Raw genomic sequence first — 25,319 nt, 5'->3', positions numbered from 1 at the left:
GAGTTCACCAATTACATCATTGATTCTTTCTGTACTGTGGTGAAGAATAGTTTTTTTCTGGGCCTAATGAATTTAAGCTCATCAAGGACATTGTTACTCTTGTTATTTTCCTACTTTGCTTGGAGATGTTATAGTCTCTCCTTTTCAGTTTGAGTATTCTCCTTGGCAGAAAAACTGAAAATGATAACAGAGTTCAGTTATTCTGTCTTCTCATTTATTATGATCATCTTATCTACCTTGCACAATGTTGATTTGTTTTGTTTTGTTTTTTGTTTTAGTGAGGCAGTTGGGATTAAGTGACTTGCCCAGAGTCATACAGCTAGTGAGTGTTATGTGTCTGAGGCTGGATTTAAACTCAGGTCCTCCTGACTCCAGGACTGGTGCTCTATCCACTGTGCCACCTAGCTGCCCCTCTGCCTTACATAATGGCGCTATCCTTTCTTTGTCTTTCTCTTTTCCCAGGTGTTACTAACAAAACCCCTACCATAGCCCTTTTTATTGTCCTTAGTTTCTTTATCAGGTTAGGCTTGGTGTGCTATAGCACACCTGAAATTATAACATATAAAACTTGTTTTTATTTATCCTCTCTTACCTGCACTTATGTCTGATGAAGATAGGATCCAAACCACAAAAAGGAAAAACCCTGCACTTTCCCACATGGCCAAATCTCTGGCATTCCCCTGAGGCTATAATCCCATCAGCTGGCCTTTTCATTGTGGCTACACCCAATCACCCAATTCTGTTACCTTTAACCTAGTCTAGCCCTCTATTGTTTTACCTCCCTATAGCCCCCAGCCATTTCCCACACTTAATCCTAGTTACGCTCAATTCTTCCTTGGCCAGGTGGTCCAGGTCCCAGGAGTTCTGTTCACCCTAGTTTACTGGCCACTCCCATTCAGATTGACCCCAAACTACTTGGCCACTCTTAGATCCCTCCCATAGTCTTTCTGTATATAAGGTCCATCTTGTCTCCATTAAGGTGCTTAGATTCTTAAAATCTAGCCACTGCTCAGATTCTTACAACCTAGCCAATAGCTCACTAACATTCAGACTCCTTAAGGGTCTGCCCAGTATAACAGATGTTCTAATAAACCTTGTCTTTGGCTGAAAGGCAGCTTGGGTCGAATTCTTTCAGACAGGATCCATGTGTTCTGATATTGGGGTCCCAATATCCTTAAACCTCAACATGTCCATTTCCTTTACATGTCTTCCTAAAAATATAAGTTGGTTGGTTCATCTCTTTCTGTTTCTTCAGGCAATTCCACTTTTTCTTCCTCATCAGAATTATTTCTCATTGTATCTTCCAAATTTCATTCTTTTGAATTTCCCATCCCTTTTGGGCTAATTTCCTTTCTATGGTTGTTAGTCCTTGAGCTCCTACTTTTCATTTCATTGAACTACTTGAAATCTGCTCTCCTAATAACTATTATGAGAAATGTGGTTCAGTCACTCCTTGGTTAGGGTTAGGGGTTTAACCCAAGTGTGCAGCTGCAACTCATGTGGAGTTCCGTCCCTTAAAAAACAAAACTTAAAACTGAAGTGAGCAAAGGGACATTTATTTATTTATGGTTCTTGCAAGAAGTGGATGTGTGATACCCCCCTTCCCCCAAAGAAAAGAAGAGAAAAGAAAAAAGGGACACACTCCCACAGACCCAAGAGCATGCCTTTTATGCATTTAGTTCCTTCTTGTCCCTCCCTTCAGGACTGGGATTGGTCCCTGGTACTCCCACTTCATAACATGTCCCTTCTCCCACTAACATATGAAATGTGCCTAGTTCTGTGCTATTGCTCGCCTCTAGTCAGAGAAGTTAAGTGTTAACGAGCCCATCATGCGTGAGCACTCTAAGTAAAGTTTAACCTTTGTCCTACTTCCAGCCTCTTTAACCAAACAACCAGTTTCATCCATTTTCAGTGGTTCTAGAACCTCTGAACTACTTTTTCTCTCGATTTCCTTGTATGGAAACATAATCGTTTCTTAAGTCTCACACTGAATCTCAAACTATGCCTGCCTTTATTTTCCTTTATTATACATTTTAATATGTATTGATAATTTGTTCCCAAGATTCTCATCATTTCAGTTTACACAACCATGTCTTTCTGATTGGTGTGAACCAAAAATGGTTGTTCCCTGCATTGCTTTCTCTGTTTTTCGAAAGATAAAATTATTATTAAGGAAAGCCACAGAATTTTTAGTTCTGTTTTCGGCTTAGAGGGAGTTCCAGCAGAGATCTATATAATTGATAACTGAAGTTACCACATTACAGCCACTATATCATGCCTTAATGCCTGGCTTGTGATTGTTTCTTGAATTTACATAGTTCTTTCTTTACAGCTGATCTGTATTATACTCTGATATCACTTTTTTTTGTACCTCCACTGATCTTTGAAGAGGTCTAGGACTTTTGGGGTGCTGCTGGAACCCCAAGATCATGGTACCGGGCCCTGCTTGAAAGAATTCAACTCAAATCTTCTTCAGCCAGAGGAAAAGTTTATTAATGATAAAACACTTAGGGCCAGGTGACACCCGTAAGGACGAGCAGGCATGAGACATTCTCAGCCCCAGTGAGGGCCAGGGTAGATCTTATGTACTTTAGGTGACCAGGGAAGGGTCTGGGAAAAGGGTCTGGGTGAGAATTCCCAGAGATTGGAATGTCTAAGAAATTGAACAGACAATGGGAATAGATAATGAAGGAACTGAAAGGTATCTGAATGAGATTAAAAGGTAGGCTAAGCTTTCAAAGGGAGATGAGGGGCTGGGGCCTGTAGACAAAAGGGGAGCCAGATTCCCTTTGGGGCAAGGGGTGAAGACCTCAGCTTGGGCCACACCCCATCAATCTTCACCAGATCTTTCTATCATGATTCTTCCATATTCTAGTCATGGGTCCTGTGTCATTAAATCTTATGATGCCTGTGGTCATTTTTAATCAATTGGACAGTACTAGAAAATATTGAGGAACATCTAGTAGTATGGTTTGGCTGAAATGTGAAAGAATCATGTGAAATCAAGCTTAAAGGAATACTGAAGCCAGATTGTGGCACTGATGCCTTCATTGTCAAGCTAAGGATTTTATATTTTATACTGTAAGAAATAGAGAGCCACTGGATTTCTTTCTTTTTTAAAAAAATGGGAAACTTCATTAGAAAGATGATTTTGCTTGCTGTGTCAAAGATAGATTGGATGGATAGATGAAGTATTTAAGCATTTTTGATGTGTTAGGCATGGTGCTAATATTGGAGAGAGACTGGAAATGGAGACTAAGGTGATGATAACTTTAATTAGGGTTGGTAGCAATACAAATGGAAAGTTGGGGATAGATGATGTAGTAGAGTTAGAATGCACAGCCTTGATTGAATTTCTCTTTGGAGTGAAGGAGGAAAGTGACTAAAATATTTTGAGCCCTGCTTATAACTCCCCTACCCCCTGTGTCAGTACTAGTGTCTTTGTCTATTGATTAGCTCTAATTTATCTTGATTATATTTTGTTTGTAGAAAGATGTTTGTATGGTGTCTCTATCACTGCCCAGTAAGCTGTGAGCTCCTTGGATCAGAGACTATGTTTTGTTTTTCTTTATATACCTAGCATGTTGCCTGGCACATAGCAAACACTTAATAAATGCTTATTGATTGACTGGGAAAGTCAGTAGTGCCATCAACTGAAATATTGTGAGGGATAGTTTTTTTGGTGTAATGAATTCAGATTTAGATATTTTGAGCTTGAAGGGCCAGCAGGATAGCCATGTTATTCCCATTAGGCAATTTGAAAGCTTGGCCTGAAGCTCAGGTGAGATATAACTGCAACTATAAATTTGATAATTATCTGTTTACAGATGGCAAGGAAGAGAGAAGAGGACTAAGGACAGTCCTTTGGGGGATACCCACACTAAGGAGAGGAATGATGTACCTTTTAGGGAGATGGAGGAATGGTCTTTCAAGTAGGAGGAAATTGGAGAGATCAAAGTTTCTAGCCTGGGACACTGAATGAATAGCAGTACCACTGACAAAAATAAGGCTTCAAAAATAAGAGTCGCCACCTACTTGTTTCAGTTGAAAGTATGTCATTTCATTCTGTCCTTTTCATAAGGACTCATTTATTGATTTGATTTGAGTTTCGTTGAATTGAAATGAATTCAGAAACCGAATTGAACCTGTGTCACTAATGTTGCAGTATGTACTTAGCTGTGGGTTATCTATAAATACCATTGAGATACAGTTTTAATTTCTATCTTTATTAATAATGTTCTTTCCCCCTGCATTCTGTTCATTTCATCTTAGTTTTCAGCTAGCTGACTTCCATTATCACCTGGTATGCCTTTCTTTTCTTTTCTTTTTTCTTAAAGAAGGTAACCTTGTGACATCGTTAATATTGGGAAAATAACATCGGTGCTGATAAAAGTTTCAAGGAAAATGGAAGCACGATCTTCCTTTCCCACTCAAAAAGGAACCCAGGCGGATTTGAACTTAGTTCATGATACTTAGGCATACTAATGGACAGTTAACTTTGGCAGTATGAATAGATAGTGCTTTCTTACTGTTTTCAGTCTTTTATTTTCCTTTTTTAATTTTATTTTAAAAGACAGCATGAATAAGGGGTTGTATGTTGGTGTGGATGTTTTGACTTGCTGCCTGCCTTGTTGGTAGCCCTTTATTGTACCCTAGCTTCCTCATCTATTAAATGGTAATAATAATAGCTGTCCTTTCTCTCTGGATTCAACTAAGATCATATATGTAAAAGCATGTACTGTACAATGTAGTGGCACATTTCTGTAGTACTGTATACTACAGAGTGTTTTCTTAAAAAACAAATATAGGAGGTAGATTTTGCAAATATTATCACCTTTTTATAGATCAAGATAGTTTAAATTTATAGGGATGGAGTGATTTGTCTAAGGTCACACAGCTAATTAAGTAATAAAGCCCAGATGCAAACCCAGTTCTTTTGATCAAATCCAATGCTTTTTTGTTACATTTTCGGTATTAGATCCACCTTTATTTAGAAATCTTTTTCAATTCTGAGTTGAAACTCTGAGTGTTTTGGATTATGAAGGGAAGGGAGGAAGCATTTTTTTTTAGCACCTACTTTATGCTAGGTGATATGCTAAGTGGTTTAGAAATTATTATCTCTTTATCTTTATAACAACCCTGGGAAATTTGTGCTATTATTATCACTATTTTACAGTCAAGTGAACTGAGACAAATTAAGTACCTTGCACTGAGTCACACAACTAGGAAATGTCTGAGGCTGGATTTGAATTCAGGTTTCTACGAACAAAAATGCCTTGGCCCAGGAATTGACATAGAAACCAGTGTTGCATAAGGTTTTGCAGACAATGTACACATTTAATCTCAGCTTTTACTTTACTTTGTGAACTAATAAATATTTATTGAAATGTCTATTTTCTAGAACAGAAGTGGCAGCCCACAACACTCTTTGAGTGTGAACAGAACCAGATTAAAGTAAAATTCAGAAGTATTTAACAAAATAAATAAAAATACAATAAAACACAGATAATACATTTTAAAACTAAGTAAGTATGCTGTCACAGGGAACCTTATCTATGGATCAGTGGTCCCCATTTCTATTTCAGTTTGACTCTCCAGATGCAAATAGTCTCCCCCCCCTTCTAGTATTCTTTAAATTTTTGTAGTTACTTGTATATTCCTGGGGAATAAAGACCCCCCTCCAAAAAAAAAAAGCACAGATAATCCAGAGAAGCAAAGACCCAACCAAGGCTAGGCATGTGTTGTTGTACTGGACCTGACTTAAGCAAGAATCCCCATACACTGGGTAAAGTCTTAAAGCAGGTGTGAGCTTCTTAAAGCCCCACTAAGACTTTTTTAGACATTGTGTATATAGGTAGTTGGGAGAGAGCAAACCTGCCTTTCCAGTCATTTCCAGCCTTTTTTGTTTTAAATGCCCTGGGGCTTTAGGACAGCTTGAGCAGGGGGCCCAATTGGTTGGTTCTCAGCCTACTGAGGCCAGCTCTGTGGGGCCCCTGTAACTACTGTACCTAAATTACCTCCAAATTAGGTTGACTTGTGGCCTGGTTTATCAGAACTCTGTGCCCAGGTAACGGTTCAAATTGGATTTCAGGCTGTTCTTATTGGGCTAATTCAGCTGTCCCATTCTGCATCATTGCTCTCTTCTTTATTTGTCTGACAGTGGCAAGGGTCTTTTGTAGACCAGAACTTACCACCTACCCCCCTTACTTACTAGTAAAAAAAGCCTGATAAAAGTCACTACACTAGTAGTCCCATCTGCTTATTTCTTCTGCTTAATTCTTGGCCTGCTGTTTTTCTGTTACCACTCACCAGAGCTGCCTGAGGTCAGAGGTCAGAGTTCAGACTGACAAATGGTGCCTTTTCACTGGGATATTAGAAGTCACTTGCGGTTTCAACTGCTGGTGTTAGTTGCCTTGAAGGAACATTTGGCTAGTTAGGACAAAACCATGGTCAAGAGTGGCTGATTTTAAAATAAAGCAGATGTTAGGCAACATTGGTCAACCTTGTGAGCATCCTCTTTTCTGGTTAGAATTTGTGTGAGTGCTTTGTTTTCACTGTATTTAGCAACATTAATGAATTTATTCTCTTAAAGTCCTCTTGATTATCATCAGTATTTTCTTTTAAGAGATTAGGTGGTTAAGGCATAAACAAAATTTAACCATCTTTCTCCTTTTTAATTTTGACAGTGCTTTTACCTTGATGCAGAGATATTACTGAAACAAAAGATTTTGTGACTTGCTTACAGGCACCTAGACAACTATATTCCAGAATATGAAAGCTGTCCAGTTTGTAGGTTTATGTTAAACAAAAATAATTACATCGATGTTCCTTGTATTAGGCAAATGTTTAATATATATAGTATAACTTTGTATCACATGAATCTAAAGAACGAGGACACAAAGTTCCTAGTTATTTATTCTCTTACAACTGAAATGGAATGTTTTTAGATGGTTACATTTTTAAATATGACCTTTGTCTTCTCCCAGTTTGAATGGAAAAAAGTAAGTTGTCCTTTGTTAGGAGGGGAGCTAGCTGTGGTACTGATTGTGAAGATATTTTGCTGTGTTACTCTGTATATGATTTCATCCCTCAATCGTATTTTGTTTAGGAGATTTAAAAAAGTATGTCTTGAGTCCATCAGTATTCTATTCTCTAGGATAATTCAACAAGAATGTAGCTTCCATAGCTCTTTGCTTTTTCATTTTTTGTTAAGCTGCATTTATGGAGAAAGTGTTAATTTGACAGAAAATATTTAGTATCAGAAATCTTTAGCTTTTCTGTTTTATTTTTCCAGTTGTTGATCTGGGTAATTATTTTAACTGCACTAATATCAGAATGGTTTGGTAAAATGCTAGAGGCAAGAATTTGAAAACAAACAACAAAAATGGCTTAAAGAGCCACCGGGCTGACCTGGGTCAAGCTTGATTTGCAGCTCGGTCAATTTTGGAATAGGCTGTCAGTTTGGTAAACAGGAGTCTGCTGGGTGAATTGAACAGAAGGGTGAGATTAGCATATTAATAAGGTGCTTTCTAATCTCCTTCTCTCTCCTCCCTCCCCTTTCTCCCTCCTTCCCCTTTTCCCTCCCTCCCTTCCTGAATGAATCTAGGAATACAGACCCACACGCTCACATTACTAGCTGGTTGCATTCTGTTCAGTAGCTCACTCTGGCAAGGATGGTCTGTGTTTCCAATTGCGGACGCATGAGAAGATTCTGTAATTGAAAAGCATTCTTCCTGCTGCTGGAAAATGTTACAGAAGTGATACCTACCAAATTTCGATGCAGACTATCCAAACAGGAACAAATGTAGGGGAAGCTTAGCCTTGCTTGTGGATTGAATGCATTCAAGTGATTAGCTTTCCAGCCCCCCTACAGGAGCAAATACTATTGGAGCACTGAATTGGGACTTTGTATGCTGAATCCTGGCTTGATCTCTGTACAATTGTGTGTATGTTGTTGGAACTGGCTGGCCAACCGGCCCTGAAACCAGCAGGTGCTATCTATATGGAGAAAAGCGGCTGTAGCCCATTTCCAATATGCTGGGCTAAAGGTATAAATAATTTTAAAATCTGTTGTTTTTTATTGTCTTGAAATTGTATTTTGGCATAGAAAGGGCTATTAAGATTTTTCTTCTCAAGAAATTATGTCCAGAAGGAGAAAAATAAAAATCAGAAGAAAATTTGCAATTATAATCATAACGAACTGGCTATTCTTTCATGGTTTCTAAAATGTTTAAATGAGTAAACATTTATTCTTTTATCTTTTGTACTTACTTTCTCTTTGTTTAACTTTGTTGTATCATTTTCATCTTGTTAATTTTCCATTTTGTTTCTGTGGAAGTTTTCGAGAAAAAGAAATGGTTAGTTTAATTAAAATAGTATGAAAACTTCTCTTCCTAATTTTTTTTCCTTATGGTTTTAAGGTTGGTATTCTTTAATGGTGGGTAATCCAGGCATATAATACTTTGTAGTCCATATGATGGCAAAATGGATTTATAGTTACCAAGTCAGGAATGCCATATTACTCTACTACTTTCCTAAATTTTTTCACTTCCTTTAAAATTTTAAATTAACTTTAAGAAAATAAAAACAGTTTCCTGGTTGTGTTCCAGGCAACATTTGGGGCATTTTTGTTTAAAATATCATGTGGGAAATTCCGTGCCATCTAAATAAGAAAACCCCAAAGGGTGGAGAATATATATATATATATATATATATATATATATATATATATATATATATATATATATATAATTGCTTTACTGTAATAGAAAAAAAATCTACCTTAGCAAAGATGATCCTTTGTGGAAGATTTTGTTAAAACATTTATTATAAACATGGATTATTTTAAACATATGTATATACTTAATGTCAAGCCAACCCCATCTCAAGTTGGATAGTACACTGGGATAAAGCTCTGTTGCAGTGCTATAAGTAGAGCTATAGATTGATTGCACCTAGCTTTTAGTTTAGGAAAAAAACTGTCCCCCAACTAGGATTTTAAAGTGTTAGCTCCTAACTGTTAATTTTGCTTTTGATGCTTCTTATTTATCCAATAGTAATTTTTATCCATTTGGATGTTGAAATTTGTCTGGCTTTTACACATTTAAAAGACATTGGATTTTGGACTTTATGTACCACATGAATGTGAAGTAATATCAAATATGTAAATTTAAAAATTACATTGGATTCATCATTGGGCACAAAAAGAAAAGGACCCATTGATTTTGATGTCTTCTTTTTTTTTAAATTGAAATTCCTCATATGGTTTTTTAAAAAAAATTCTTTACATTATCATTTACTGTGATTTAACAAGACTAGTAGAGTCTGCTTAGAGGCCCAGAGAGTTCCACATGTCAAAACTATGCTACTTTTGCAGGCCTTTTATTTGCATAATTCATGCCCATTGTTTGAGAACATTCGGTTTAGTTTTTGTGGCAGAGGCTAAGTTCTCAATCCACACATCAAGCAGGCCCAGAATTTGAGCTAGTTTAATCAAATGTTAGGGTTTCTTTTTTCTTATTACCCCAGGAGCTGTTGGAAATTCGTACCAAACTTTAAGGTCAGATAGAATGATCCCTTCATGTTTACTGAGAAGACACTAATTTGAGTCTGACCTTGTTAGCTTTCAAAGACAGGAATAATTTTTTTTTTAGTGGAAAGTATTTTTGTAAAAACTAGACTCTAAGATACCGGAAGTTTGAGATTGTTCCTACAAGTAGTTCAGGACATTTGGCAGACCTGCTTTCAGATGTAGGGCTGGCTCTATCTCTTGTGTAGACTATTGCTGCTTTTGGATTGGCCACAAGAGGTGGCTCTGACAATGCAAGGCTCCTGTGAACCCCGCCCCTTTCTTAGAGGTTAGTCACACTGCCTCCTCAGTGATCACATAACATATACAGTTCTAGTAAACTTCCTCTTGCCCTTCTCATTTTACTGCTTTGCAGCAGGACAACAGAACATACATAAAATCTGTTTGCTGGTTTGATTCCTGCCTGTATAGTAAGGACAGAGGAAGATATGGGTAGAAATTTGCAGACATGGTCTTTTCCAAATGTAACTTTTAGGTAAAGAGAAACTAAAAGAGATTTTTAAGACTATAAATCTTTATGTGTTGTGAGGTAGAAGCTGTACCGTGGTCCTCAGATGTTATCATTCACAAACTGTTGATCACATTAACCTCTTAGAAAATTAGCAGCGTTCCAGTTTAAGAAAAGTGTTAAAAATACTTATCAGGAGAGTTCAAAATTCATAAGGCAAAAACTCAGCTGGCATATTTCTCATTATTCTTTAAAATTAAAGTTCTCTCTTTGAAATCATGTTGATCTAGCAGTTGACTAGTTATCCCTAGAACTTGTCTTCATCATTATATACTGAGTTCATTTTTTTTGTGAATAAGTCTTTTATACTCATTCCATGAAGACTACCTTGTCAGTGTTGAGTCTGGTAAAATTTAGCCTACCAGAAACCATCCACACCCATGGGGTATAGGGAATGGGGGTGGGGTATTACTATCGAAAAAATATACATATTTTCGCTATTTAACACTATTTGAACTATAACACTATTCCTGGCCTCCTAGAAGATAGTTTTGCAATTCCACAATTGGAAAATGTGACTGTTAATAATAAATATTCATTTTGTGCATATACTGGCTTGTACTTTGGGGTTAGTATGTTTCTGTTACAGTACTGTTGAAAGAGAAATAAAAACTTATTAAGCGTATTTTGAAAATATCTTTAAAGACACTATTGTTTCACCTTTTTAAGAACTTGGGGAGAGTCTAAGAGATTATTGTAGACATGACTAAGGAAATAATGTTACTTTGGAGAAAGGTTTATGTGTCACAATTTTTCTCATACCAGATGATTCTATTTATATATTGAATCAAGGTTGACTTTAAAACTCAAAAAAAAAATTTTTTTTCTGGCTTTTGTGGAGAAAAGGAACTAGTTTCAGAAATACTGAAGCAGGGAAAGGACATAATGAAAGCTCTTAACATCAGATTTCCCACCATTTCACCTTTTCCTCTGAATAGGTAGTACTTTATACATAGTAGACCCTCGGTGCATATTTATGATGGTTGTAGAGACATAGCATACTTATCGGATTTACAGATGACATGGCTGGAAGGGATAGGTACTATGTTTTATGACAGTCAGGGTTCAAAAAGAACTAACTGGGCTAGAATGATCAGCCAGATTTAATAAAATGAAATTAGGGGATCAGGATATGTACTGAACTTCTGATGCTGTTGCAATAGGGAACTCCCAGTTGAGGAAACTCCCTCTTCCAGTGCCATGTGTCACCTTTCATGCCAGTTATACTCTTAGAGAGTTGCCCACGGTACTGAGAAGTTATGTGGCTTGCCCAGAGTCAAACAGCCAGTATATTGAAGTTAAGTCCCCCAAAGGGAATCTACATTTTCCACTCAGGGTTCAAGGGATAGCCTGAGGAAGTGGTTATCATGAACAGCCACCTGTGTGCTTCTCACCATAGTTACAGCCAGATAATAATTCCTTAGCTAGACTTAAGTAGGTTTTGTGGTTAATTACTCTGGTGATGCAGGTACAAGACATCCCTCCTCTTAAACTAAGAGCACAGTTTCTTGCCACTACACAGAGTCAGGGGTGGGGGGGGAGGGGAAGTGAGCTCAAGCTTAAAGTACTTGGGGCACAGGATTAACCACAGCTCTGAGAAATGCTTTGGCTGGAGTTGTCAAGATGTCTTCCTGAGTGGTGTATAACTTTTCTGCTGGCTCTTTGTACATCTTTGAATCTACCTTGAGTTTGTCCTTGGCTCCTGATGCAGACCTTGCAGTCAGCTAATCCAGAGATGCTGGTAGGATGGCTGTGGGAAGAAGGGAAGACCTGTACCTCCAAAGTTCGTGAGGTCTTCCTCTGGTCAGGTTGTGAGTGGGGAGGAAGAGATGATATCTGGGGGTTCTGTTTCTTTGGTCAGTTGATCTAGTTGTAATGCTCTCTTCTCTGTGTGCTCAAATCTTCTACCAGGTGCTTGAATAATTTTGATTTTAAACTGATCTGTTTTATAGATTAAATCTACATAGGATGACCTAGTTTCCTCAGCCAATCTGTACTTTCTTGTTAATTATTCTTCCTTCTGACTTAATTGATTCAGTTGGTCAATTCTGATACGATACTTAAGGATTGGATTCAGGTAGAGAGGAGGGGAGGGGGCCCCCATACCTCCCTTGTTCAACTATCAGGACCATATTTGATTCCAAGAAGGAGTTAGGTAGGATCTCTTTCCTCTTTCATCACTTTTGCAATCTATTTTTTTTGCAATTAATTGTTACTTGAATATTTGATAAAATTCACTTATAAATCCACCTGATCCTGGGTTATTTTTCCTTTTTAAAGTTGCTCATAGATTGTTTGATTTCTTTTTCTGAGATTAGATTGTTTGCATTTTCAATTTCTTGTTCTCAATTTAGTTATATTTTTGTAATATTCATCCATTTCATTTAAATAGCTCATTTTGTTGCCGTATAACTGGTCAAAAGGGTTTTTGATTTATTTTATTCTGTACTTTTTCATTTTTGATACTGGCAATTTCACTTTCTTTGTTTTTTTTTAAAATCAGATTAGCTAACAGTCTGTCTTATTAAAAACATCTAGCTGTATTTAACAATTCCAATTTTCCTTTGTTTTCATAAAATCTTTGATTTTTCAAAATTTTTATTTTTTGTTTAACTGGAATTTTTTGATTTGTTGCTTTTTTGTTGTTTTAGTTGCGTGCCTGATTCATTGATCTGTTGTTCTTTTTCTCTTTTGTTGATGAAAGTATTTAGAGACATAAATTTTTCCCTGTTGACTACTTTGGCTTCATCTGAAAAGTGTTGGTATATTGTTTCATTTTTGTCAGTGTATTTTATGAAATTATCTATTGTTTCTATAATTTGTTTTTTGACCCAGTTTTTAAGGATTAAATTATTGAGTGTCCACTTAAATTTGATTTTTTTTCTTCAAATATACTTTAATGATTATACTTTTTATTACATTGTGATCATTACAGGTTGTTTATTATTACTGCTTGTTTGCATTTGTATGTAAGGTTTTTAATGCCTAGTAGATGATCAATTTTTGTAAAGATGTCATTTATCCCTTGAGAGGGAAAGAAAGCACTTTCTCTCTCTCTCTCTCTCTCTCTCTCTCTCTCTCTCTCTCTCTCTCTCTCTCTCTCTCTCTCTCTCTCATTCCTAATCCTAATTCCCCTTCTGTAATTGCCAAAAATATATTCATATCTAACTATGTTAGAATTCAGGTCATTAACTTCTTGTCAATATTTTTTTAGCTAGTCTAATTCTAAAATTATCGTGTTGAGATACCCATCTATGAATGTTTTGCTGTCAATTTCTCCCTATAATTCAGTTAACTCTAAGTAATTAGATGTCATGCACTTGGTTACATATAAATTATTTTCATTATTTCTCTTGTGTGTAAACATAATATAATTATCTTTTAACAGTGTCTGTTTTTACATTTAATTACCTTTTCTAAAATGATGTTCATCCTTGCTTTTTTGAGTTCATTTAATGCATAATAAATTCCGTTCCAAGCCCTCATATTTCTTGTTATCTAAAGGAATCACTGAATTTTGATTGCTCCATACTTTTTTCCTGGGAGTCTATATATTTGGCTAAGGTTTCCAAGCTTTTAACTTTTGGCTTTGATCTTCTACAAGATGAACTTGACATAATTCACCTCCTTGTCAAGGACCTTGAAAAATCAAAACTGCTGCAGCAACGATAAGATCACCTACTACATGTACACAGAATTGTGTGCCTTTGAACTGCATAGTATCAACTCAGCAAGTATTAGGAGTCTCTACCATGTGCCAAACATGATAAAACCAAATATTATATTCTTCTTCTTCTCCTTCTTCTTCCTTTTCCTCTTCTTTCTTTTTCATAATCATAATCATAATAATAAATGGAATGGGCTATCTTGAGAGGTAGTAAGTTTCCCATCATTAGGAGCTTTCAACGTAAGGTTTGATGATTACTTGTTCTAGATGTTGTTGAAGTGATTTCTCTTAAGATATTGGTTATACTAGATGACCTTAGATGTCTTATCCAACTTTTAAATTATACTTCTCTGAATTCTTAAGATGATGTTCAGTAAATAAATGATAACAATGAAGAAGATAAACTAGAGGATTCAAAATTCCAACAACATTTTTAGGAAATGTCATATCTGGGCCTTGCATTCACACTACGTATCATAGTGTCTTGACAAATTTGTTGTTGTTCAGTCATTTCAGTTGTGTCCAACACTTCCTGACCCCATTTGGGGTTTTCTTGGCAAACATACTGGAGTGGTTTGCCATTTCCTTCTCTAGCTTTTACAGAAGAGGAAACTGAGGCAAACGGGATTAAGTGACTTGCCCAGGGTCATATAGCTCGTAAGTATCTGAGGCCAGATTTGAATTCAGGTCTTCCTGATTCGAGGACTGATAGTCTACTCACTGCACCTACCTAGCTGCTTCTGACAAGTAGTAGGTGCTTAATAAATGCTCCTTGACTGAGTGACTTTCACATTATTATTTAGTGAAACTTGCCTTTTTTCTCTGTTTCTCATACATGATACTCCATCTCATGTTGCTCTCCCTTTGTTTTGGCCAGCCTTCTCTCCTACAGTGCTCTTCCTGATTACCTCTGCCCCACAGAGTTCCTTCTCCTCACTTTACCCCTCCTTTGAGATGCAGCTCAAACATCACTTTCCTTACCCCTCCCCCCTAACTGCTAGTGCTTTCCTCCCCTTAACTACTTAGATGTAATGTGTGTGTTTTGTATGTATGGATGTATCTATTAATTTTATATTCATGCTGTCTATGTTTTTATATATATTTGTCTTTCCTATTAGAATGAACACTCATGAGTAGTGATTATTTCATTCTTTCCATTTGTATTGTCAGTGCCTAGCCTGGTGCCTGGCATGTAATGTATGCTCTTTACAAATATTTGATTGATTGATAGACTTGGTTATGTTGCTTCAAACTGGTGTAACTGGTTCTGCAACTCCCCTTATTTGCTCACTTCACTTGTAGATTTTGGTGAATCCTCAGAGGCACACATGAACCTGAAGATTCTTACATGCCACCAGTCTCCATTACAACTCTGGTCTTCTGACAGAATGACTTGCTTAGATGTAATTTCTGGATCTCCCCAGCCTTTACTGGGGAGTATGAAAAATAAATCTGAAAGAGTTTTCTACTCTCCCATGAATATGTTATTTGCATGAATTCCTGCAAGTAGTAGGGAAAACTGATTTACATAGATGATGTTAAAAGGACTGGTCACCAAAAGAGCAGATCTGAGCTTCTTTGGACATAATGTTCTGTTAAGAGCTTGTTATTTTATTACTCAGAGTAACACTGAAAAAACTCTCAGCAGGCTGTGAGAAGGGCCAGTACAAATATAGTTCTCAAAGCTTGCATTCCTCTCTGAGCTTTTACAGTGTGGAATCCCAAGGTTTACCAGAAAAGTGAAGCTTCACCTAATTACCAGTGACTGTCAGATCAGATATGCATGATTATTACAGATAGTCATTAAAGGCATTCCCTACTTGATATTTTCATTTGATTCCCTCCCCCATCCCCAAACATGATTTTGATTGAAACAGTTTTGGGGTTGGTGGGGTTTGTTCCATAGCAACAGCATTATAAATGAGATATCTGTTCTGAAAGGACAAAATTCATGCTGTAAAAGATTAGCTATATAATGTTGGCCTACTCTCCACCTCATATTCTTCCCCATAACTCCTTCTTGTGTACGAGTCTCAAGGGAGTCTAGAGATTTCTTACTTGGCCACTGAGGAGAGTGAGTGGGAGCTGTCCCCAGTATATGTCTCCATGTTAGTCAGTAAGCATTTATTAAGCACCTACTGTGTATTAGGCACAGTCGTCCTAAGCATTGGTGATACAGTAAAAGGCAAGAGACAGTCCCTTTCTCAAGCTTACAGTCTAATGGGGAGACTACATGAAAACAAACTATATGCAGGATAAATTGGAATTAATCATCACAAGGACGGTACTAGCATTAAGGGACAACTGGAAAGGCTTCTTGTAAAAGATGGGATTTTGTCTGGGACTTGAAGGAATTTAGGGAAGGCAGAAGCCAGAGTATTCTAGGCATGAAGGAACAACCAGTGAAAATGCCCAGAGACTGGAAAATGGAGTATGTTGTTTTAGGAACCCCAAGGAAACTAGAGTCACTAGACTATATAGTACATAGTGGTGAGTTGGGTGGGTGGGAAGATTTAAGGTGTAAGAAGATTGGAAAGGTAGGAGGGGGTAGCTTATAAAGGACTTTGAATGCCAAATAGTATTTTATGTTTGCTCTTGGGGGTGATAGGGAACTCCTGGAGTTGTTGTGGTTGTGATAAGAGTGGAAAGAAGCTTTGTCTAATTATGTTGGGTCACCCATGTCTCAACTCATAGTTTTGTTGCTTTCAGCTGAGTAACAGGGTTTTGGCTAGCCAGTGCTAACTATATGATGATATTGCGTGAGGTTACTTCTTTGAGAGAAGTCAGCTCTTATTATCAGAAGCGCTGTAATCCTTTCATTTTGTTCTTCTGACCTTATTTTTTTGTGCAGAACATCCATTCTTGCCCTTCTAAGCTTTTTTCTTAAACTCACTCCATGTTCAACTAGTGTAAATAGCATTTGTTTCTGTTTTGGCCAGAAACCCTGAGGTCTTCCCCTCCCAGATTGATTTTTTTTTTGACTAGGTAATCAAGGCCATTGTCTGCTTCCTTTCTTACCTAACCTTAATCATTGAAAGGGCATTGCCTCAGTCAAAGTGAGACCTGTTAAAGACCTTAGCTTAAAAAGGCCGAGGTCTCCCACTGCATCCAGGGCCATCTCTAGTCGTCCTGTTCTAGTCTTGCCACTGGACCCAGATGACTCTGGAGGAGAAAGTGAGGCTGGTGACTTTGCACAGCCTTCCCTCACTTAAATCCAATGAACTTGCATGTCATGGCATCACCTTCCTGATGGCACGGTCCTCTTCAAGAATGAAAGGACAGACAACAAGAATGAATTACTGAATGCTGTACTTGGGTTTCTGACTTTAAGCTTTGAATGCTGTATTTGGATAATACCTACCCCATTTCATAGATCATCTTCCACCTATCTCTTGTAGAGCAGCATCAGGTTTGTTTTTGTTTTTGTTTTTTGGTTGTTGTTGTCTTGAGATGGGTAGAAAGGGAAGTCTGGCTGAATAGAGAGCTCAATATAACCACTGAATTATGTCTCAATAGTTTTTCATGATGAGTGGAATATTATGATAGAGCAGTATTGTGAAGTGACATTGGTTGGGACAAGGTTATGCTGCAGGTGGAAGTATTTTGTCCCTGAATAGAGAGGCTGCCTAAACCTAGGCAGATTTCACCATTGACAGTACTTGCTGGACATCACCAAGAGGTCAAACATTACGTTTAACTTAAAGCAAGCATGTAACATAGCCTTAAACATAATAGGCATTTTTAAAGCATTTTTTGAGTAGAATTACAATTTTCATAGCATACTGTGATACCAGCCATTTAATTTCTCTTTCTTAAAGGAGTAGTACTGTCATCCAGTGGAACCTGCAATGGGTCATATTCCTCAGCTGTTTATTATTCCACTTGCCTTTTGATACCTTTCATTATCCTAGAATGGTACCTGAAAATAATTTAACTTCTCTACTAGGTATGTTTTATTATCTGTTCTCTGGGACCATTATTTAGTAACTTTTTCATTTATTCAGTTTGGCTTCCATTTATTGAGGTTTTGATAGCATCTTGATTTCTTAATATACTTGTTCCACATCCCAATCCCTTTTATTCAGAACCATCCCTTATCAAATTAAAAAGAAAGGAAAATAAAGCAGATTAGTAAAACTAATACCTCATCTGACAGCATATACAGTATTTCACAGCAATATTCCTCTGCCTCTGTAAAGAATGGAAGGAGATACATTTTCTCATCTTTTGGGGGCCATGTTCAGTCATTATTATTAGGTAGTACTCAGTTTCTTTAGGTATTTGTTTTTTCAATTTAAATCATTTGTCATCATATTTATTGTTTGCCTGGTTCTGCTTATAGTACTCTGTGTAAGTTCATGTAAGACTTCCCATGTTTGTCTGAATTCTTCGTGTTCATCATCAGTTATCGTGTAGTAAATAAATAGTCTGTTATATTAATATACTTAATTTATCCAGATAACCCATATCTACTTTTGTTTCTATTTCTTTCCTATCACAAAAAGTAATACATATCTTAATCTATATGGAATCTTACATTCTAACTTTTGCCTTCTTGGAGTATATGCCTAGCAGTAGGGTTTTGTTTGTTTTGGTCACTTTCTTAGCATATAATTCCCAATTGCTTTCCAGAATGGTTGAACCAGTTCACAGCTTCACCAACAATGCAAGGTGCCTATGTTTCCACAACTCCCTAAATATTTATGTTATTAGTTATTAGTGATTTGGAACATTACATACAATTGTTTATATTTTTACCAGTCTTTTTGTGAAAACTGTTAACATCCTTTGATCACTTTTCCATGTGGAATTACTCTACATTTTTTATATTTGTGTTAGATATATCTTTACATGTGTTGCTGCATGTTTTACATATGTATGTGTGTTATACCTACACACACATACACATAAAATCTAACAATATGAATTAATTAGGCAGCCAGGTGCATAGAGCTTTGGACCTGAATTCAAATCCAACCTCAGACATTTACTAGCTATGTAGCTATGGACAAGTCACTTAACCTTTGTCTACCTCAGTTTCCTCAACTGTAAAATAGAGACAATAATAGCACCTGCTTCCCAGGATTGTTGTGAAGATCAAATAATATTTCTAAAGTGCTAAGCACAATAGTTGTTGCAAAGTGGGAGCTATATAAATACTTATCCCCCCACATCTGTATATGTACGTACGTGTGTGTGTGTGTGTGTGTGTGTATGTGTGTGTAGGATGTACTAAAAAAAGTCTTGGTGCAGTTTTCAGATTTATTGAATAACTTAAAACTGCAGTAAGTCTTTTGAAATACAAATAAATACATACACATACACACACACACACACACACACACACACACACACACACAGAGGCACCCTTGTCAGAGATATTTGATGTAAAGATTTTTGTCCCACTTGGCAGCTTCTTTTATCCTAGCTGCACTGATTTTGTTAATACAAAAGCCTTTCAGTGTCACGTTATCAAAATGTCTGTATTATTTTATGTGATAATCTCTATCTGTTGATTGGTTAAAAATGCTTCTCCTTGTTTTAGCTTTATAGGTAAGGTACCTGCAGTGATTTTCTTCTGTTGTTTTTTTTTTTTAATTGTTGAACCTTTAGTATTCAGGTCATATACTTAATTTGTGCTTATATTATTGTTATGTAGCATAAGATATTCTGAACCTAATTTCTGCCAAACTGCTTTCCAGTTTTCTTAGCTCCTAGTCAAATAGGGAGTTATTACCCAAATTGCTTTATGTTCTTACATTATTGGGTTCACCTATTTTTTTTTTTGTGGGGGGAATAGGCAGTGGGGTTAAGTGACTTGCCCAGGGTCACACAGCTAGTAAATGTCAAGTGTCTGAGGCTGGATTTGAACTCAGCTCCTCCTGACTCCAGGGCCAGTGCTCTATCCACTGCTCCACCTAGCTGCCACGGGTTCACCTATTTCTGACTTCTTTATTTTGCTTGTTCATCTGATCTGCCGTTCAGTTTTTAACCAGTACTAAACGTTTTTGATGATTACTGCTTTACAGAATGATTTGAGGTCTGGAATTTTTTCCTAACATTTTTCTTGCTATTGTTGGCCCTTTTTTCCTCCAAATGACTTTTTTTTAAAATACAAATTTATTTATTTTTAGTTTTCAACATTCACTCCCACAAGTTTTTGAATTCCAAATTTCACCCCATGTCCCCCCTCCCCCCACCCCAAGATGGCATGCATTCTGAATATCCCTTCCCCTAGTCTGTCCTCTCTTCTACCTCTCTCCCCTTCTCTTATCCCCTTCCCCTTCTATTTTCCTGTAGGGCAGGATAGACTTCTGTACCCCATTTCCTGTATTTCTTATTTCCCAGTAGCATGTGAAAACATTTTTTTAAACATATGTTTTTAAAACTTTAGGTTTCAAATTTTCTCTCTTCCTCCCTCCCCACCCACCCTCATTGAAAAGGCAAGCAACTCAATATAGCTTGTACGCTTGCAGTTATGCAAAACATGTCCATAATAGACATGTTGTGAAAAACTAACTCTATTTCCCTTAATCTTATCCTGCCCTCCCATTTATTCTATTCTTTTTTTGACCCTGTCCCTCCTCAGAAGTATTTACTTCTGATTACCCCTTTCCCAATCTGCCCTCCTCTCTGTCATCCCCCTGCTCTCTTGTCCCCTTCTCCCCCTATTTTCCTGTAGGGTAAGACAGATTTCCATACCCAATTGAATGTGTATATTATTCCCTCCTTAAGCCAAATCCTATGAGAATAAGATTCACTCATTCCCTCTCACCTTGCCCTGTTTCCCCTCCACTGTAAGAGATTTTCTTTTCTGGGTTTTTTTTTTGTGAGATAATTTACCCCATTCTACCTCTCCCTTTCTTCTTCTCCGAGTATAATCCTCTCTTATCCCTTAATTTTATTCTCCAGATATGACTCCTTAATCTTCAACTCACCCTATGCCCTCTATCTATCTATCTACATATAAATACATATAATTTTTTTCCTCCAACTACCCTAATACTGACAAAGATCTCATGAGTTATAAATATCTTTGCATGCAGAAATGTAAACAGTTCAATCTTAATAAGTCTCTTATGATTTCTCTTTCCTGTTTACCTCTTCATGTTCCACTTGAGTCCTGTATTTGAAAGTCAGATTTTCTATTCAGCTCTGGTCTTTTCATCAAAAATGCTTGGAAGTCCTCTATTTCACTGAATTACCATTTTTTCCCCTGAAGGATTATACTCAGTTTTGCTGGGTAGGTGATTCTTGGTTGTAATCCTATCTCCTTTGCCCATCCGGAATATTATATTCCATGCCCTGTGGCCCTTTAATGTAGAAGCTGCTAAATCTTGTGTTATCCTGATTGTGTTTCCACAGTACTTGAATTGTTTCTTTCTGGCAGCTTGTAATATTTTCTCCTTGACCTGGGAACTCTGGAATTTGGCTATAATATTCCTAGGAGTTTTCCTTTGGGGATCTCTTTCAGGAGGAGATCTGTGGATTCTTTCAATTTCTATTTTGCCCTCTGGTTCTACTATATCAGGGCAGTTTTCCTTGATAATTTCTTGAAAGATGATGTCTAGGCTCTTTTTTTGATCATGGCTTTCAGATAGTCCAATAATTTTTAAATTCTCTCTCCTGGATCTATTTTCCAGGTCAGTTGTTTTTCCAATGAGATATTTCACATTGTCTTCTAGTTTTTCATTCTTTTGGATTTGTTTTACAGTGTCTTGATTTCTCATAAAGTCACTAGCTTCCAATTGCTCTATTCTAATTTTTAAGGAAGTATTTTCTTCAGTAATCTTTTGGACTTCCTTTTCCATTTGGCCAATTTTTCTTTTTAGGGCATTCTTCTCCTCATTGGCTTTTTGGACCTCTTTTGCCATTTGGGTTAGGCTGTTTTTGTTGTTGTTGTTGTTATTTTAGGCAATGGGGTTAAGTGACTTGCCCAGCGTCACACAGCTAGTAAGTGTTATGTGTCTGAGGCCGGATTTGAACTCAGGTCCTCCTGAATCCAGGGCCGGTGCTCTATGCACTGTGCCAGCTAGCTGCCCCTAGGCTTTTTTTTAGGGTGTTATTTTCTTCATTATTTTTTTGGGTCTCCTTTAGCAAGCTGTTGACTTGTTTTTCATGATTTTCTTGCATCACTCTCATTTCTCTTCCCAGTTTTTCCTCTACTTCCCTTACTTGCTTCTCAAAATCCCTTTTGAGCTCTTCCAAGCCCTGGGACTGATTCATATTTTTCTTGGAGGCTTTGGATGTAGGAGCTTTGACTTTGTTGTCTTCTTCTGGTTGTGTATTTTGATCTTTTTCACCAAAGTAAGATAATATAGTCTGACTCTTTTTGTGCCGCTTGCTCATGATCCCAGCCAATTACTTGAGTTTTAAACTCTTTGTTTAGGTAAGAGTCTGCTTCTAATGTGGAGAATGTATTGTCCAAGCTTCAGGGGTTCATACAGCTGTTTTCAGAGATACTTGTAGGGTCCTGTAAATTTTCAGTTCTTCCAAGGTGGTATGATAAGAGGCGAGGTGTTTACTCCTTTCCCGGCCTGTGACCACAAGTATTCCTATCTGTCCTGTAACTGTGAGGAAGGGTTCCTCTCCACAGCCACTCCAAGCTCCACTAGCACACCATCGCTCCTCCTCACCCCAGCACCTCTGCCCAGAACTGTGACCCAGATCCAAAGACAGGCAAAGCAAGAGATTCCTGCCTCAGCACTGGCAAAGAGATCCCTGCAATCCCTCTCTGATCAGCCACTGAATTCCCCCTCAGTCTGTAGGCTGGAAGCTCGGGAAGCAGCTGCTGCCCCCCCCCCCCAGGGCCATGCTCTTGGGGAATGGAGCTGAAACCCCACCTTCCTGTCTCAGCACCGACAGAAACAGACTTTTCCCACTGACCTTCTAAGTTGTCTTTGCATTCGTGGATTGAGGAGTCTGGAAGCCTCCACAGCTGCCCGTGATTCAGTCCTCTGAGGCCTGCTCCAGGTTCGCTGCGGCCTGCACACCCATGCTGCGCTGCGCTGCGCTCTCAGCCCGGCGCGATACACCTTTCTGATCCATCATCCAGGTTGTCTTGGGCTGGAAATTTGTTTCACTCTGTCTTCTTGTGGGTTCTTCTGCTTTAGAATTTATTTAGAGCCATTTTTTATGAGTATTTGGAGGGGTTTGGAGGAGAGCTCAAGCAAGTTGTTGCTTTCACTCTGCCGTCTTGGCTCTGCCCCCCTCCAAATGACTTTTAAAAAAATGATGTCATGAAGTATTCCCTTGGTTGTTTGATTGTTATAGCACTAATTCTATAAAACAATTTAGGTAGTGTCGTCATTTTTTATTGTATGAGCACAACCCAACCATAAGCAGTGAGTCTCCTTATTTATTTGCTATTCTTTATTTCTTTCAATAATTTTTAGTAATTATGCTTATATAACTCTTGAGTGTGCCTTGATAGATTGACTCCTATACACACACACACTCACACACGCATGCACCCTCACACTCACATACACACAGGTGGTTATTTTGAATGGGAATTACATTTCTATCATTTTCTTGAGTTTTGTTAATTACTTTTTAAAAATACTGTTTCTTTCAGTTGCTTTGCTGATTCTTTTTGGGTTTTCTAAATTAACAAAGTAATATTAATTCCAGAAAATTTTGGCATATGTTCAATGTGATTGTGATTTTGATTAAACTTTAAATAACCCATTTGGAGGAAATCTTTTGTCCTGCTATGGGTACTTTTTTTTTTTGGCATTGGGGTTAAGTGACTTGCCCAGCGTCACACAGCTAGTAAGTGTTATGTGTCCGAGGCCGGATTTGAACTCAGGTCCTCCTGACTTCAGGGCCAGTGTTCTATCCACTGTGCAACCTAGCTGCCCCTTATATACACACTTCTCAATCCATTAACTTCTGGTATATGTTATGCTTCTCCTGGATTGTTAGTGGCATAACAGATTTTATAATTACTTATGAGCTACAATCTCACAAATAATGTTATCTTTGACAAAAATCATATACCTTAAAATGACAGAAGTACATTGAGAATATTTTGTATCAAGATCACTGCTAATCCTTTAAGCATGAATTATTGCACACATTTCTGAAATGGAAGTCTATATTGTTAGGTAGACTACCAGACACAGTAATTTTTACATTTTGAGAATAGGGTAAAAAGGAAATAAATATAGAAAATGAAAAAAGAATGTTCCTAGTTTGAAATCACAGAGATGGGGTTTTTTCTTTCAAATCTCCACCCAAATTTTGACTTAAGAATGCTTATTTTCATTTCTTGTCTTTTATTTTCACTTCTTTTTACCTTTTATTTGACACTATACCTGATAGTATTAGCATTTCTCCCAGTGGCATAGGTATAGGTAAATGTTTACACATGTGTCTTTCACTTTGAGCAATTAATTTCTTCAAAAAGTTATAACTTAAACAAAGCTAGATTATATATTACATGGAATAGGAAGATAGTTTGCTATATAAAATAAATTGCTGATGAATCCTTTTATAGGGAGGACAAAGAGTTTGATACTCAGCAGGAAAACAGGAAAAAATTGGTGGTATCACCTTTCCACTCCTGTCTCCCTAAAAGAAGTTTCTCAAGTGACCAGGGTAGTGTTGGAACTTGAAAGAAATGGACATTTTCTTAACCTGAACTCAAAGGATAGAATGGGTTCAAGGAAAATCAGCTGAGGCCAGAAAAAAGTAGTTTAAAATGAACTAAATCACATAAAAACTGAGATAGCCCTGGGGCTAGGATGCAAAATAGCTGCTATAACACTTACTCCATTGATTTTTTAAAAAAACCTTAACAGCTGTGATTCTGTAGAGAGGCAGAAGATGGAAGAAACTAAAATCTGACCCAAGAAGGCTTAGTTCAGTGACTGATCAGTGTCATCATACTAGAGCATACAGACTGACAAACAACTCTAGCAGTGTGTAGGATAGAAATCTTTTGAAAGTTTCCACTTTCTCTGCATTCCTCAGATAAGTCTCCTCTCCGTTCATAATCACCAGTCTAGTACAGGCTGAGTTCCTCTGGCTTTGATAACCAAAACAGACTTTAGAAAAACATTTTAGAAGAGCAGTTCCATATACACCACAGAACACAAAAGACGATTGTATATGAATCTGTGAATCTCTATTTGATACTACTTGTTCTGAAAAAGTACACAAATTCTAAACTAACTTCAAAACTGCCCTGCTTGTCTATGAGTCCTTTGATATTTCCTTCTAATCTCTTATGTGTTTTACTTATTTGTTTTAAAATAAGTATGTTCTTTTTTTCCTTTTCTTGTCTCTTCACTCCTTCATGGGGGGGAGGGGGAAGAAAAGGAAAAACAGAACTCTTGTATCATACGTATAGTCAAGGAAAACAGATTACTGCATTGAACATATCAAAACAATATATGTCTCATCCCTACAGGCTGGGTACATTCCATCTCTGTCAGGAGCTAGGGAGTATATCTCATTATCAGTACTCTGGAATCATGGTTGATCATTAAATTGATCAGAGTTCTCAAGTACTTCAGAGTTGTTAGTCTTTACACTGTTGTTGTTATTGT

At 37.3% G+C, this 25,319-nt stretch overlaps 1 protein-coding gene across 12 annotated transcripts in view; it reads left to right on the top strand.

Annotated features, from left to right (window-relative positions):
• PTK2 (protein tyrosine kinase 2) overlaps positions 1–25,319 on the top strand; it is a 437,298-nt gene that overhangs the window by 110,583 nt on the left and 301,396 nt on the right. For 2 of the 12 annotated variants that reach the window (XM_078153763.1, XM_020967033.2), the window contains exon 1: positions 7,420–8,048. The exons of 6 other annotated variants lie outside the window; for them this stretch is intronic. In XM_078153763.1, coding sequence (XP_078009889.1) covers positions 7,949–8,048 — 100 coding nt within the window. In that variant the 5' untranslated portion in view covers positions 7,420–7,948. Of the gene's footprint in view, positions 1–7,408; positions 8,049–11,717; positions 11,839–25,319 lie in introns of those variants that run through there. 4 more of the 12 variants (XM_078153764.1, XM_020967030.2, XM_020967035.2 and 1 more) reach the window with 4 other exon arrangements.

The sequence above is a fragment of the Phascolarctos cinereus genome, unplaced genomic scaffold (assembly GCF_003287225.1).
Source record: "Phascolarctos cinereus isolate Bilbo 61053 unplaced genomic scaffold, phaCin_HiC Scaffold_4;HRSCAF=312, whole genome shotgun sequence".
NCBI classification, from domain to species: Eukaryota; Metazoa; Chordata; class Mammalia; order Diprotodontia; family Phascolarctidae; genus Phascolarctos; species Phascolarctos cinereus.
This window is presented reverse-complemented; position numbering and strand designations above follow the sequence as displayed.